Genomic DNA, 17,774 nt, shown 5'->3' with positions numbered 1-17,774 from the left:
GTAAATCTGTTAACGAGAAATCACTCTGAAATACAGGTAATCGACATTGAAACTGAAACACCTGCGCAAATAGCATAGGAAGTTCGAGGGGCTCACCATAACCATTTGGAAGTTTATATTGTCCTTTTGGGCAATGAGTCATGTGTGTGGGTTCTTGGTAGTCACTGGAGTGACTACCAAGTTCGTCAGTGAACGTTAAATCGTGTGTGTAGAGCGGTATAATGAACGACATATCCGACTTTAAACAGGGCAGATCATAGGGGCGCGTCCACCAGGTGCACCTAAATCCAAAACTGCAGCTCCATGTGACGTCTCACGAGCTACTGTATCCAGGGTGATGTGTGCATATGAACAGGAAGGACAAGCTACATCCAGGAGGAGCAACTGCAGGAAAAAACGGAAGTTGTCTGAAAGGAACATTAGAACATTGACTAGGATTGTTGCATGAAAACAAAAACCACCGCATCGGCAATCACCACAAAAGTGAATACACACCTCACAGAACCTGTGTGCACGAAAACAGTCCGTGACAGGGTTGCGATACCAAAACCTTAAATCAGTAGCAAAAATGCCGCAAAGCGCGTTCAGTGGTGCCACAAGCATAAAACGTGGACGTTGGATGACCTGAAACTTGGCATATTCTACAGCTACACTGTTTTCCAAACAACAGGGAGAGAGTTCGTCTGAATAAGCCCCTCTGATGCATACAACCCAGACTGCTTGCTACCCATAGCCAAACATGAAGGCGGGGGTCGTGGTGGTTTTGGGTGTAATATCGTGGCAGACTTTGAGCCCCCCCATTGTCCTAGGTCGTGTCACTGCCAAGGTATATAGTACCATTCTGGAGGACCATTTACACCCTATGGTTCGAACACTATTCACGGACGGTGGTGTATGTTTCAGGATGATAACTACCACATTCACACTGCTAAACTTGTCACAGAGTTGTTCGATGACCATGACAGTGAGGTTGAACATCTGCCATGGCCCGCTCAATCTCCGGATCTGAACATCATTGAGCCTGTACCGGGTTTGTTAGAAGATCGAGTGAGGAATCGTCTCCCTCCACCACGTGCATGTGCTGAACTTGTCGCTGCACTTCAAGAGAAATGGCTGAAAATCCGTCTGAAGACGGTGCAGGACCTCTATCAATCTTTTTCATGTCGTGTTGCTACTATACCGGCAGCCAAAGGTGCCCCAATACCGTATTAAATACAAAATGGTGGCTTTCTAGTGAATAAAAACACGCCATAATATTCTTTGACGTGTAGCGGTGATATACTAGAATCGTTTTTTAATCTTTTCACCTACCTACCTTTTTACTTTTATAATCCTTTTCACGCTTAAGACAGCTGACGGTGAAGACCGTATTCCTGAAACATTTCTTAGTTCTTGACGCTAATACATGACGAGCTCTTGGCAACAAAACTTTACTATTTTTCCTTTCCATGCCCCACGGTCATCTAGAACAGTGATTTCTAATTAACCGATCTATGAGGTCAGAGCACACTTTTACGTTCGCAGAGAAAGAGATAAGAGCGAGGAAAGAAATGGGAACAGGCAGAGAAGTATTGTCAGTGTAAGAGTGGTGGAAATGCAAAATTGTCGACTCAGCCACCTTTTAGAAACGTCAGGTTGCTCGATCTGCTCCCTCTGTTTGTTATTCTGATTCACTGAGAATGGAAAGAAGAAAACTATGACGTCACAGTATACTGAGTTGGAAAGTCTGATGTAGAAGATCGTAAGGTCCCAAAAGTTACTTTGTTAATACGTTTTGTTAATAAAGGTGGCAAGTAAGATAACTCAGTTACAAATTATTCTAATCAATATAGCGTAATTTTATACAGAAACTACTTGTTGTCAGCCACAAAAAGTTCATGTTATATCGTTCACTTTATTGCCTTGAAAATTTACCAGTAAAGTTAGACGAAGTAATTAGTGGAGATGACATGGCCTTTCCAAGAGGGTACTTACCTCACGGTCGAAACTAGTGCTCGGTGGTGCTCCATGTGTAAAGTAACCCTACAGCCAATGTACAGCTAATGTTACGTAAGCGTAAAAGTTTTCATCTGCTTTCAAGATCTTCTGACAGTAGAAAACATAATCCAGACCAATTCCCTATATATTTTCAAACACAGATTATAACCGTATGACTCCCTTTTCTGCTACTCACGAAACTAAAAGCAATGGACATTATATAATTAAAATTTAGGAAGAAATATGTATGGTTAGTGTAAGCGGTAAAGAACACGAAGGATAGATACCTTAAGCTTAATATAGGGTGTCCCAAAAGTAATGGCGAAAAATGAAACCATAGATTCCTGGCACCAAAACAAGCAAAAAAAGTTTGTATGACATATAGTCCGGGGCTGGACGGGAGCGGAGCTACACAGTTTCGAATATGGGGGAAATGAACTTGACACCTGCCTACCGGAATAATCAGAGAAGCTAGGAAGGGGGGGTTCAGAAGTACATAAAAATCATATCGGCTTGACTTGTTAAACGCATGCTACATAACTGCGACAGAAATTGTTCATACGTCAAGTAGGGATTCACCGAATGTCTGTACGGCAGAGGTAATGAAATGGTACAGTAAAGATGGAAATCATACAGAAAGAAGTTGTTATCCATGGCACGACTGCACGCACATGTAAAATGGGAGTCAAAACAAGACCACTGAGCATGGTTGCATAATCTCAGGGGGCAATGAAAAGTGGTATACCAGATAGAAAGTTGGAGACAAAGGGTTAACTAGTCGTGTAATAGAATGAAAAAAACAGACAGAATACACAACAATGTACTGTACTTGTAACATATTATCTAACACAGAGCTGCACTACAAACTACTAGGTCAAACGTGCTGACAATAAACGTACCTACAGATGTTCAAAGTGCTGTCATCCCATATCTATGCAACGTGCTAATCGTAGCTGCAGTCAGTTTCGAATACGTTCCATCACTCCCCGGTGTGTTGCGTAATTGTTCACAAGCATCTTCAATATGGTTTTGTAAGTCGGCAAGGCAGGCAGGTGTGAAGTTCCTCTCCCCCCCATATTCGAACCTGTCTAGCTCCGCCCCTATCTATTTCCGTACTATATGTCAAACAAACTTTTTTGCTTGTTTTGGTGCCAGGAATCTGTGATTTCATTTTTTACCATTACTTTTGGGACACCATGTATATTTAATACAGAATATCATAAACTTGTTAAGTGAAACAAATACGATACCACAAGAACAGAAGTAATAAAGTTTTCTAGGACTGACAAAGCAATGGAAAAGAGCAATAGGCAACAACACCTGTAGTGTCAACCCCCTAACCTTCCTCACAAACACAAACTTCTCTGTTTTTAAAACCGGAACCACCAAAATGATTGCTACTGCAATTTGAGGCCATCTACAACTCCACACCTTATTCAAATTTACACCCACCTGCAGAACGAACCATAGAAGACTCATCACTGGATTTCCAAACCTCGTTCGTAAGGATAACTTACGTTCCCATGTTTGGACCTTAGTCTCTTATCGCCAACGCAGATTGTATATAACAGGCTATGAAAAAAGGGGAATACCAGAAAATCAGAAAATGATTACTAAATTGGCACAAGTGTATCTAAGAACACCCAGTAGGAACTCAACGATCTAGCTACAACTGATACACAAGATGATGTAGGTAGTACCCATCCAAACATCGGCACCCGTGAAATATCCCGAACACATAATACAAGGTGTTAAAAAAAATAAAAATAAAAAACTCGAATAGTACGTGTAAGAATTCCGAGTTGCACAGATGCTGACGATATAATACCTCACGCTCCTTGTAGAGCTTGCAGTCTGAATCAGAACCGGAACTGTATGTTCTCAGAGGCTGGAAAGACCTCTGGCACTCGTTACTACTTTGTCCAGCGAAAATTTGATTTGATTTAGAAAAATGTAAATAGGTTTGCAGTGATTGCGATGCACTTGGTATGTTAGAAAGCTTGCCTTTGTGCGGTGTACGTATGCTGGTTCTTGGTTTTGGTGTCTTGTGATGTCTTCCTCCTCTCTTCTTCGTTCACCTTTGATGCTTGACGTAGTGGTCATTGGGTCTTTATGTTTGTTAAACCATTGACGCTATCGTGTCTCTGTGGGAAAATGTTGTTAATATGGAGAATGTTGTTTGTGATTGCGATTACCCTGCTGCGTCAGTATTTAGTGATTCTATATGTGATTTTTTTTTTTTTTTTTTTTTTTTTGTTGTTTCTTGTGCTTTGTGGTTGTGTGATTTTCTATTTTGTTTTAGTGTTCTTTTGTTTTGTTTCTGGAAGCTTGGTATGTGTGATGTATACGTCTTATGCGTTGGTTAGAATGCTGAGTCTAGCCTGTAGAAATTGTGATTTGTGGATAGCATCTATATTCGTAACCATAACAGACTGCGTGGCTTCTTCTACTGCTTTTTTGATCCGTTGTTCCATGAGTGCTCTTGAGTTTGGTTGTTGTTCTGTTGTAAAGGGATCCTCTTCTGAGCTGGGTTCTTGAGATGAAGGATGGGGGTGGGTGAGGTGAGAAGGGTCGGAGAGCTATGACATACACAGCGATCTCAATTTGATTCAGGTTTGGGAGGCAGTTGGCTTGAATTTGGCCAGGAAAAAGGGGACAATTGCTGTTTTCCGTTCTCTGGCCAACGATTTTACACGTTCCGCAGAACATCTTGTTTGAAGTGTGTTAACATCAGACTCTTCTGTACAAGCATCTGTAGTAGGGTGCATCGAATTTCCACTTTTTTTGAAATCAGCTTACCCTTAGCGATTTTTTTTTTTTTCGAAATGGTCTCTATATGTCATATAGAAAATTGCAGGCCGATTAGTTGATTTCGTTAGGTGCCACTAACGGCCTAAAGTTTCAAAAATCTGTTAAGAAATACATTTAAAAAATATATATTATACATATTTACTTTTACGAAAACATTTTACCCTTAGTAGTTATTTTCGGCAGAAATGTACATATTTTACGTGAAAAAAAATTCAGCTTGATCGGTCAAGTCCTTCAGGTGCTACCGGCTTCTTAAAATTTGGACAAAACCTCCCAAAATATATTTTATTCAGTGTTTTGTAAAAAAAATCGAGTTTTCGTCTCTTATAAACAGCTAATTAGGTAAAAAAAAATGAGGCAATCAAGGTTAAAAAAACAGACTTTACAGTAGATTGAATGTTATCAAATAAGGCACATACCGGTAGTTGTCCAGCTTATGTTCGTAGCGCAAAAAATGGTGTTTGATGTGGAAACTGTTTACGTTGTTGATTGTGTTTACGTGTGCATTGTGTGCGTTTTTGAAGGATTGCGTCCTACTTGTGCTTGTCGGCAGTCATTGAAAGTGTCAGTTCGTCATTCCAGTGGTGCGGCAAGTTTGTTGAGGTCTTGCGTTGACAAAAGCGTCTAACTGTTCAAAATTGTTTTCGGTGAATAAACTATCAAGTGTCCGTAAAGATGTCACCTAAAAAGAAGTCACGTTCGAATGTAAGGAACTTTGTCCATAATGTCATTGGATCCCCTGTGGAATTCACTTTTAATCAGCTTCCAACAATCGCTGGTGTTCTTAAGCAATTCTTGTCGGAAAGAGAAAAGGTGCTAGCTCATTCAATGGCAAGGAAAGTAATTCAAATTTGGGAAAATGCATCAATCAGCGGTGCAGCTATTTTGAGCGACCAACGGGTTATAGTGTTGATTTTGCATTATCAAAAAAAGGTCCGTCAGCTGCAAAAGTTCAAGGACAACCCGGTTTTTTTCTTCCAAATTTGCAGAATTCCAGAGTTCGCCAACAAACCTTTGTTTGATATCGCTTCTTGCAAATGCATCGATCAGGTTGCTTGCACTTCTACGAGAGAGAAGAAAGTGCGTGAATTGAAGGTTTAAATTTAATTGACCAGAGAACCACCCGACAGATGGGTAAGGAGAAACAGAAACGTGCCAAACATTTATTGTGAAAAATCGAGGTCAGAAAAATCAACCAAAGCCCAATGAAATTAGTAGTTCCAGAAGAGAAAACGATAGTGTCCCTTTACAAAATGAATCGTGAGGAGAGTCAGTTTCCACTGTCGAGTTTCTTCCTGCGCTTAAAAGAAAGAAGACTAGCCCTTCTACACAAATGATAGTTAGATTGCCGACATTCTCCAATGCAGTATATAGATGTAATATATCAGACCGCAATTATCACTTCGTCGCTTTTGGCAGATATCGAACTGGTTACCCCAGTTCATAAGCAGAAGGTGATCGACAGAAGCAAGATTCGGGGAGAGAAGAAATCCTTAGGAAACGCCATCGTTGTTGAGGCGAGTACATCGCTTGAATCGACCAAAGTAAAAGCGTTATACTTCGACGGAAGAAAGAATCAGATTCTCACCCTTGAGACTAAAGACGGCATCAACCATCGAATAATGAAAAAAGAAGATCACTACGTACTACTACAGGAGCCAGGATCGAACTATCTTGGCAACGTCTCTCCTTCATCTGGAAGAGGAGAGAGCATACGGGCTGCCATCACAAAGTTCTTTGTTCATCAAAATATCCCGCTGTCCGATCTGTTTTTTTGCGTTGCGACGACACTGCTACCAACACTGGTCGGAAGAATGGCGTGATGGCATATATTGAAGTCTTCCTGAACGAACCCCTTCAGAGAATCGTCTGTATAAAACACACGAATGAGCTCCCATTTCGACATTTGATTGAATTTATAGACGGCAAGTCTACTGGACCAAATACATTTAGAGAACCAATAGGATCAACACTTCCAACCTGCGAAGAGTTGCCACTCCAGAATTTTCAGCCCGTTCCAGTAGACTGGGACCTCAACTTCACTGAGGATGCATTAAGCACGGACCAAAAATATTTGCTGAATATCTGCCAAGCGGTTTCTTCAGGAGAATGTCCCGTTGGGTTAGCTCACATGAAGCCTGGTAAAATTCACCAAGCCAGATGGCTAAATAGAGTCTTACGTTTGTACGTAGGAACAAAAGAACCCAATAATGAACTTAAAACCATCGCCCAGTACATCATGATGGTCTACGCGCCACTCTGGTTTGCTGTGATCCGTAATCCATCGTGTGCAGAAGGAGCTCGTCATTTGTGGCACCTTATCACGACTTCTCGCCACATGGAAGCGAAATACAGGAAAATTCATTCAGTCATCCGTAGAAATGCGTGGTACGGCCATCCTGAGAACCTACTTCTATCAATGTTGACTGACCAAGATGCTGAAGTACGAGAACTTGGCTGGAGGAGAGTCCTAAAAGCAAGACAAACGACCCAATTTGGTGATCGCGTACCGGTACGAGAATTCGTCGTCCCTGAAATCAACTTAGTAGCGACAAACTATCTTGATATGATTAATTGGTCAATATGCACGCTGATGGAGCCACCACTGACAAAACACTTGAACCTGAAGAAGTTAAGAGAAAATGTAAAGACGGCTCCAATGGCTGATGAATCTATTACATCTCTAGTCACACTCGCACTGTAGAAAGAATGGTGAAGTTGGTGACAGAAGCGGTATCAGCGGTATGTGGGCAAGAAGTACGATATAGATTTGTCCTAGCAACACTACAATCAACAAAAAACATACCAGAATTTAATACAAAAACAATTTGAGGTAAAAGAGTAACGATATGAACTTGCACTACCATATGCAATGTTAGTATGTACAGGTGGGCGGACCTCAAACTGCAGCCACCTCCTCGTGGTGAGTTCTGGGTCATTTCCAACATTAATGTTTGGAAATAAACAAAGAGCTGCAGATGTAAAACAAAATATTTCTTATCTAATTAGCGATCCAGATGAATCACAAACAATGCAACTTGATTTTCAGAAATGACCATATTATACCACATTTGACCATATTTTCAGTCACTGGTGGCACCTGAATGACTTGACTCATCAAGCTGAAATTTTTTGCACGTAAAATATAGACTTTTTACAGAAACAAAACCACATAGGATAATCATATTTTATAAAAGTACATATTTTACATTTTTTTAAAATAACCTTTATTTTTTAACAAAATTTAAAAATTTTCGGTCGTTGGTGGCACCTAAAGATATTGACCAATCGACTTGCAATTTTTTGCACGTTATATGGAGCCCATTTCGCAAAAAAATATCACTAAGGGTAAGCTGATTTCAAAAAAAGTGGAAATTCGATGCACCCTAATCTGTAGCTAATGTGTCCGTATCCACAGCAATTTGTGCACAAAATAAGCCTCGCTGAGTTTTGTGAAGCTTCTACCCCGTAGTGTCTTCCTACCAGACGGATGCTCCACGAGATTGGCTGATTCACTGCCTCTAGGTTTGTAGAGAAGAGTCGAACGAGAGGAATGGATCACCGCTCAACTCAGCACGTAGTACGTTTCTGTAGTCGATATTCTGTTTGCAGAGTATGCTGTGGAGCTGTTCGTTTGCATGTTAACACCCTTTGACAGACACGTGAACGATGGTATGCTTCTATTCTTGTTGCGCATCTCTGTAGGAACATGTGTCTCGCTACTTGCACCTCGTTCTGTCGGTGGGTTTCCTTTTGCATTCTTGATATTCTCCTCAGGCGTCTGTGCTAGAGTAGTTTCCGGAGTCCGGCTGGTGGTGTCAATAAACGTTACCGTTTCACACGTCCTCAATAGAGCTTATGTGTGGACAGTTATCAGGCCAGAATAGAGCACGTCGTGTTACAGGATCCCGTAGTATCGACTTTTCAATTTCATATTTATCTTTGTCTGAAATCATCAGTTTCACTAGATTCCGAATTTACTCCACACAGCGTCCTCTAAGAATTACAAAAAAGAAGAAAAGACAATATATTAATACGAAATCATTCATTCGACGCTGTTGAATTTTTCCAATATGTTGTTACCTTACTACATTTTCCACAGCACGATTTACCATTTCCAAACAAATAGAAGTTAAACATGCTCCCGTCGAACGCCATAGGTTAAGCCTACCTCCACAAACCCTACTTAAAGAAACAAGAAGATGGCAAGCAGTTCAGAAAATGTTACGCTAACAACTAAAATCATGCAAGTGATACTTTTGTAGCAGTCACTCGTTTGGTCTCGCCTAAGCGACAATTACAACTACAAGTATCTATCTTATTAAGAAACTTTCGCTTACCTTGGACAAAGCTACTCGCACAAGATATCACCTAAGAACAGAAACACACGGAAAGGAAAGGATTTACGACATGAAGAAGATGAAGGCTATTCTTACACACATTTGCTTCATAATAAGAGATGTTATTTGTAAAATACTGAAAACTTACTCTCATCCGAAGGCCAATTAGGTTGCAGAATAATCTGAATGCTCTGTTGAAGCTGCTTTAAACTGGTCTTCGCACTTTTAACTTGACCACCAATAAGGTAATGACACACCTACGAAGTATCAAGATAGTTTTCCCAATGTATTTAAGGGTAGCATGCAGTATAACAGCAACAAAAGAATATATAAATAATTACGTTAGATAACGATTCTTACCTAACGATTACTATGGTGATTCTTTCCGATTTAACTATCTATCATACATAAATATTACACGTCAATACACATTTTCAACATAATCGGTGCCGGCCATTTTCCACACATCCGAGCATTAGCGAATTGCCACTCGCATGCCACAAACCAATTCGTATAAGACAGCTAAGACTAGAGAATCAACTGATACTTTGAAAGTGTTATCATTTGCATTTTTTTTATATCTAGCTATCTGTATCTATGTCCTAGACAAGGTATGTCAAGCTCCCGGTCCTGAACTCAGTTTTCTCCGGCCCTTGTTCACACAGACAAAATAATAAAAAATATATTTAAATAATACAAAAGGAAAATATATAATAATATTACCAACTTGAGTGATCAGATAAAATCATTCAAAGTCTTGACACACTTCCCAACTTGAGCCAAGCACAAAACAAGTTCATAGGAGTCTGTTTTGTACAAAACATCTGCCGAGAAGCAATGGCCTTAGAAGACTGAATTCGAAGAAATTTCCGCGATGTCAGATCTATCGCAAATAAGCTCTCCCTGTTTTCTATCATTGAGTTGAGTTGATTTTCAGTTTAGTCCCTTTCAGCAGCGAGCCTACATGAGACGTGGACCTACTGATTAAGGTGGAATCCAAACCACATGAGCTCCCGCCGGGAATCGAACCCGGGTCTCCCATGCCAAAGGTGCCTATGCTAACTGCTTAGCCACAAACGAGCTCTCCTTGTTTTCTGTACTCGACGGTGAGAAATTGCCAGCCCATATTGATAGAAATTTAGTACGGCTCTGCTCTTAAAGCAAAAATTCAGTGAAGTGGGTATATCCTTAAATTTTTCAAATAAGATACTTGCCTACGAAAGAAAGAAAAAAAAACGAGGTGTAGCTAGAAAAAAAAAAAAAAAAAACGGACTGATGCTACAAAATCTTTTATTGGACATTTTGCGCAATGGGAAATCTATCACTTTCAAAGTACTCCCCTTCACGATCCTTACATCATTCGATACGACTCTTCCATTGTTGGAAGCAGTGTTGCCAGTCATTTTTTAAAATCATGTTCATGATATCCGTTGCTTTTCTTTTCACAGCTTCTACTGTCTCAAATCTGGCTCCTTTCAGGGTTGACTTCACAGTGGGAAATAAAAAAAAGTCACACGGAACAAGATCCGGCGAATATGGCGGGTGATCTAATACTGGAATACCATGTTTAGCCAAAATTGTCTTAACTGATAGCGCCGTATGGACAGGAGAATTGTCTTGGTGCACAATCCATGACTTCGTTTGCCACAAATCAGGTCGTCGTCTTCTTACTCCCTCAGGAAGGGTTGTCAGAACATCAAGATAGTAATGTTGGTTTACAGTTTGACCCTCGGGTGCCCAATGAACGTACATGATCCCACGGATGTCGAAAAACACAATCATCATGGCTTTGAATTTCGACTCGCTCATTCGAGCTTATTTCTGGCGTGGAGAACTCGAGCTCTTCCAATGAATTGATTGGTGCTTTGTTTCAGGATAGTACATGAAAAACCACGATTCATCACACGTAATCACTTTGTCTAAGAATGTAGGATCCTTTTCAATATTTGTCAAAATGTTAGTACAAATGTTCACTCGAGCTTCCTTCTGTTCCAATGTCAGGTTTCTTGGCACCAATTTTGAACACACTTTACTCATGTTCAAATTCTCATGTAAAATTTGTTGCACTTTTTTTTTTTTTTTTTTTTGTCTATTTCTGTGATGTCAGCAATAGCTCTAATGCTCAATCGACGATCTTTTCGAATCACATCACACACTTTTTCAATGTTCGTTACTGTTCTCAACGTGCAAGGTCGTCTTGGACGCGGGTCGTCTGTGATCATTCCCCGTCCCTCTTTAAAACATTTAAATCACCTAAACACTTGTGTGTGTGATCAGCAACAATCTCCGTACACTAATTTTAACATATCGTATGCTTCTGTTGAGGATTTTCCCAGCTTGCACAGAAACTTCACATTAGCACGCTGTTCCTTTTTAACATTCAGCATTTTTCCGACGGAGCACAGACGTACGTTCCGCTTTGTACAGTCCGCAACAAAAAACCTGCAACATGAGCATATAAGTTTATTGTAAAGCGACGAAGTCTTTTGCTGCAAAAAATGTATGCAGGGGAGGACGCCGAGGTTTGTCCTCGCGTGATTCGTGCCACTTAGATGTTATATTGATTCCCTGCGCTGTTAGGCGTAGTTTCACAATAAACTTACATGCTCATGTTGCAGGTTCTTTTGCCGCGGACTGTACAAAAACCACAGCAAAACTGATTGACCTGCATCCAGGGCGGCCTGTCATTCAGTAGGTAGAGTATCGTGCTATAGAATCAGGCATTGCTTTACCTTCATGTACACGTTGTTTGCCAGTAGCTAAATCAATTCAGTTTTTTTTTTTTTTTTTTTTCTAGCCATACCTCGTATTTATCAGTTTACTACACGATTTCCTTTTGTTTCTTTTATTTTTTTAAAGAACTACAGTATCAGGTAAGATTTTATGTGTATTTCCACCTTTTAAATACATCATTAAGTTTATTTATTTATTTATTTATTTATTGTAGTCTACACTATTGTACAGTGATGATTAATTAGACCCACTTAAGATGCTGAGTTTGACATGCCTGTTTGCTTGTTGCTTTTTAATTTGTTTTCACTTACAGATGCAAGCTTAAATTAGCTTCCCGATTTGTAAAAGAAAAGCCATGCGAGCGAGCGAGGAGGGATGGTTTGCACACACAGTATTTAACAGCCAATAAGATAGGCAATTACTATTTTTAAAAAAAAAATGTAAGATTGGGTAACCACATGACTTACTTGTTTCCAATTCATGGGTGCTATTTGTTCGATACAGTGGCTTAGTTTAATAGTGTCTGTATTCTGCCGAATAGCAAATAGATTAGCTTATTATGATATTCAACTCGATGTGAATTGTAGTACGACTCAAACAGATATATCAATACTGAATACAGGGTGTACCAGAAGTAGTGACTGACCTTTTGAGTGATCAGTACATTTGTATTATAAACAAGAATGGCATGAAACAAAATTGTAGGTACAGAGGAATGATGTGAAAAGCAAGTGCTTTACAGTATCTAATCCCTATTCTCCATTTGGAGATCCACCTGGTGGCCATTACCATCGATGCATGGCTGCATCCGGAGACGCACATTTCTGCGTCAAGCGTTAGCCCACCACAAACCATCACACCAAGACTCTGGTGATCATGTTCAATCACCTCATTTGGATTTTCAGGACGCCAGTATACACAATTGTGAAGGTTCGCTGACCCTGACACATGGAACTTTGCCTCGTCTGTCCAGGCTATGTGGTTATCGAAGTCGGCATTTTCCTCCACCGTCCGTAGCTACCGCTCAGCAAACTCGATACGGCGATCGGGATCATCCTCATTGAGTGCGTGCAGCAGGCGAGGATGACACGGGCACAGTTTCAGGTCCGTGGGAACCCTGGCAACCGAACCGATGACTTTGGGATACTCAGGTTGCGGGACAACCGTCGAATCGAAGTGAGTCACTATTTCTGGGACACCCGGTAGTAGAAGTCATGTCAAAAGTAATAAATATATAAAACGATGGCACTACTTCTGCAAATATAAATTCTGTCAGAAAATTTTCAACTTCACAAAAATACTTCCGTGAAAAATTATCTTAATTGCTTACTTACTACTAATTAGAGCTATATAGAATGAAGCACTGCTCTTGTGTAAATATAAATAATGATACCGACTGTCAGCGTTACTTAATACAGTGTTTGCGACATCTTTGAATGCCAGTTACTCTCGTTCAAAATACATGCATTATCAAGCATGATGCTATGTTTTCTTACGAGTATTATAGTTCATGCAAACAATAACAATATCACTTCTTATCTCCGATTTTGCCAATTCTGGAATCATTTCTTCAAGCGTCCTCACTTTTGATTGTTTCGCTTATTTTGTTTTTGTATTTTGCTTGCCGCAAACGGTGTCCTATACCAGGTAACGTTCCACAAACTTCAAGAGCTCTTAGGGATATACCAGAAAACCTACATCATAACGTGTGCTACAAATTTCTGTTCAATTGGCTTAAAATAAAATTGCATCTAGACTTTGGGGGGCGGAAGCTCGTACGAAATTTGTAACATAATTAATTATGGCAACTTGTAAATTATTATTAGACAGTTTTGGGGTCTTTAAAAATAAAATAATTATTTTAAAATTCATTAAAAACGTTTAGACATAACTCTACAGTACAATAAGACTCAAACTACTTTGTCTACATTAGTTTTATTGACAGTAATGACACAAACGCTTGACCATTGTAAGTATCTTCCATTAGAAACGTATTGCAAGGTACTCATTTATTGCCTTTGCCGGGATGAATCTCAGCTTTTTGTATCTATAATAATTGGGTCAACTCTTAATTTTAATTCCTAACTTCCTCAGCTATCCTTCTGTATCTACAAAGTTTTTTCTTTCTCGTTTTAATTTTTAAACGTTTTCGTTCTTGCATAGTGTTGTTCTTAAAAGAGAACATGTGGAATATAAAGGGTGATTCACAAAGAAACGGGAAAATTTTGAAACTTGTGTTGGCAACAATGAGCGTTTGGTAACACTGAATAACGTACGCCAGCTTGTCAACGACACCCTGCCATTTAGTTATCATGAATGTTTGGAGTGATGTGCAACGTGCTTTCGCGATCTAAATTTTAGATATTGCGAACAAGACAATCGTATGGAGCTACACCAACGTCTATTGCACAGTAACAAAGTTAATGTGTAGTGTGCTATATCATTTTTTTTTATTTTTTTTTATTTTTTTTTATTTTTTTTACGAGAATGGCCATGCGATTGAAATCACATCGAATCGTTACGTCACCATGCTTGGTACCTTTGTTGTCCATCAACTACAGAGATTTCTACACATTGACACAGCCTGGTTTCAACAAGATGGATCAACGTCTCACACAGCACGAATATTGATGGCTGCTGTACGCCTATTGTTTGGGGAAGGTGTAATCTCGAATAATAATGTCATTCAATGGCCTCCAAGATCCCCTGATTTGTCAGCTGGTGATTTCGTTTTGTGGAGTCACTTTAAAAGCAACGTGTTCTTTAGTCGACCTGAAACAATGGAAGAATTGAAAGACAAAATCCGAGAAGTAATTGCCAAAGTTACACTTGAGATCTTACGTCAAACCATGAACAATGTACCGAAGAGAGACTGCAGGAATGTTTGTGTAGAGAAGGAGCTTACTTGCAGGATGACATGTTAAAAAAATAAACTGTACTGTATGTATTCAAAAATGGCATTAGTTTTACCATTAAATGAGATAAATAATTTTTTTTAAACATTTGTTTCATGAAATTATTTCATTTTCAAAATTTCTCGTTTTTCTGGATCACCCTGTATTTCAATTTCAATCTCCTTTTGACAACGACCGATTCAATTTTGACTTAATTCTAGATATTTTATAATAATATAAACATGATAACACACTAATAAAGGTACGAATACCACACTGAACTTCCTCGCTCTAATGTTATGTTGCACTTATTAAGAAAACATTTAATTGTTTGCTTGGATTGGCGTTCAGCTTCTCTTTCAGCTATATGAGACGTGGATCGACAGCTTAACTTGGGATTCGAACCACATGACCTACCGTTGGGAATCGAACCCGGATCTCCTTCGCCAAAGAACGAGTAAGCTAACCATATCGTCACGAGGAAGCAACATTTATTTGTGAATACCAACAAAATTATAAGGTGCTATCGAAAAAATCCGTCCGAAAAAAATCTCACCCTCAAAACTAAACTAACCCTTCAGGATTATTTCATAAGATTATTAATGAACTGTTTGTTTTCAAAGTATCAACAAAATCTCATCAGTCGTACTTAAGAAAGTTGTCAATAATAATAATAATAATAAAAAAAACCTCACTCCAAGAGTAAACTAATCCCTGTGGACATTTATATGAGAAGTGACTTACAGAACATTGTAGGGTTATTACTGAAATATAAGCAAATTGCCAGAAAAAAAAAAAAAAAAAAACTCTAAAGTAAACAACACCCTTGTGTATTCTTTCAGGACAAACGATTTATGCCATATTGTTAGCTTATTAATATAAATATTTATTTACAAAATATGAACAAAATTCCCACAGTCATTCTGAAAAACTCAACTGTAAAAAAATCCAATCCCAAAATTAAACTACCCTTTGTCTCTTTTTAAATGCGGAACTACTTATACCACAGAGGAGTATTATACATTCATGAAATATCAACGAAGTCGCCAGAAACGTTTCTGGGAAAAGCTTCTTCTGGAAAACTCGCCCCAAGAATAAAGTATCCGATGAGGACTTTCTTTTTTTTTTTTTTTTCAGAAGTTAGTTACTCTATATCATACGAATGTGAATGAAGTATTTATTTATCAAATATGAAGAAAACCTCCTGAGTCGTTTTTGAGAAAATATGCAAGAAGGAATCAACTCCCAAGAGTAAATTATTTTTCCCGGGGTTCTCCCGTTTTCTCCCACTTTATTCATTCCACTATTTCATTCATTACTCATCATCAGCGTCTCCTTTAGCCTAGCCGGCATAACCGTCGGACGTAAAACTCAAAGATTTCATTTCACTCCATTTCATTTTTAACTTTTAAAGTAAGCATCTGGAGGCGTACGAAGGTAGTGTTCCTTCAGTTGATCCTCACACAAAAATGGAAATGTACTTAAAGTAGTTTCCGATTTCATTCAGAAGGCCAAGCCTGATATATAGAGTGGAAGTAAAACCATCGCAACAATTCAAAATAAGTCAGAAGAGCCTTCTCAAAAGGGGCACGGCAATCCCACTCGCGCATAGTTAAAAGCATTATTCTAGGAAAGAAGTAAACTACATACATTTGCAAATCAGTGCACAAAAATAAGGATTCAACTATTTTCGTCTATAGTCGTACATAATCGCAGACCAGTGGTAGCCATAAGCCCGTAAATGGTGAACGAGATATTGTTCTATAGACGAAAGAAGTTATAAGTAAACTCGTAAATGGTGAACGAGATATTGTTCTAGAGACGAAGTAATTTATCAAAGTAAACTCGTAAATGGTAAACGAGATATTGCTCTACACACGAAGTAAGTTGTAACTGAAACCTTATTTCATAAACTAGTATTTACCTTGCACAATGATATTGACTTACTTGTAAAATAAGGAAAAAAATCTTCAGGTACTCTTTCTGATGTTGATTATTTTGCCAACTGTCCACCAGATGTCCTGCTTCATTTAAAAGAGCATGTACTTCCTGGATTTCTTTGCCCATTAACAATACCTGTGGATACACAAATGTTACACTTTATTCTCATGAAATTAATACAGAAAAAGCTTATTTGCTTACTACTTAAACCTCGTTTAAACATAATTACATTACTTCTTATATATAAAGTATATTCAACAACGGCTCCTATGAACGAGGATAAAAGTCATATTGTGATCGGTGTTTTATATAATTACCACTTAAAATTTCAAATGGCAAATACTGTCGATACTTTTTTGCTTCCCACGTCAATACAAAATGCACAGTGACTGTTTTTGTATGATCATTTTAGAAATAGTATTCATGTTTTCGTTCATCAGGTCCTACTAACGCCGCTGGTCTGGAATTCTTGAAGTTTCAACTATATAGTACATTCGTCTGCAAAAGAATACACCCACCCTCTACGTACTAGAGTGCAGCCCACTTACAATGAATTTCAAGGGACTAACACAATGAGTTCTTTATATCTGAAGTTCGTTATAAACAAACTCAGGTATTTCTCCGAATTATGGAAAAAAAACAAAGGATTGTATAACAAACAGATCCGTTTAAAAGAATATACAGCAGTATAGTATTACATCTGAAGATATTTTTTTTTAAATTGGGTTGTTATCTATATTGCAGTTCTTCCTATCCGTTCAAGCACGCTTGAAGAAGTGTGTAATTTTCTTCTGAACCATGTCTACTGCCGCTGTTCCTAACACCGCCGCTTCCACTTCCTCAAAGTGACCGAAATGCATTGTCAGGTACGTGTTGCTGTGTTCCAAAAGATGGCGTTGCAAGTGTTTTAAACTCTGGACTGCTTCTTTGGAACTCACGGGTTGTTTCACATTTTCCACTTCTCTCTCATCATCGGAATCTGATGATTACATTGCAAAATACGAATTACAGGGTCGATTTCTGCTGTCATCCGAGTGGGATGGAGAAGAGTGAGTCATGCCTGGTTTCACAGCGACCA

The 17,774-nt window shown here is 38.9% G+C and overlaps 1 protein-coding gene across 1 annotated transcript in view; it reads right to left on the bottom strand.

The window, feature by feature from the left end:
- Positions 1 to 17,774, bottom strand: part of LOC145687828 (MAU2 chromatid cohesion factor homolog) — a 71,158-nt gene that overhangs the window by 31,029 nt on the left and 22,355 nt on the right. Inside the window, exons 4-5 of the mRNA XM_081761280.1 lie at positions 16,703 to 16,831; positions 9,277 to 9,385 (exon numbers count right to left, since the gene is read on the bottom strand). Coding sequence (XP_081617406.1) covers positions 9,277 to 9,385; positions 16,703 to 16,831 — 238 coding nt within the window. The remainder of the gene's footprint in view (positions 1 to 9,276; positions 9,386 to 16,702; positions 16,832 to 17,774) is intronic.

Source organism: Thermobia domestica, chromosome 6 (genome assembly GCF_964235325.1).
Source record: "Thermobia domestica chromosome 6, izTheDome1.hap1.1, whole genome shotgun sequence".
Lineage (NCBI taxonomy): Eukaryota > Metazoa > Arthropoda > Insecta > Zygentoma > Lepismatidae > Thermobia > Thermobia domestica.
This window is presented reverse-complemented; position numbering and strand designations above follow the sequence as displayed.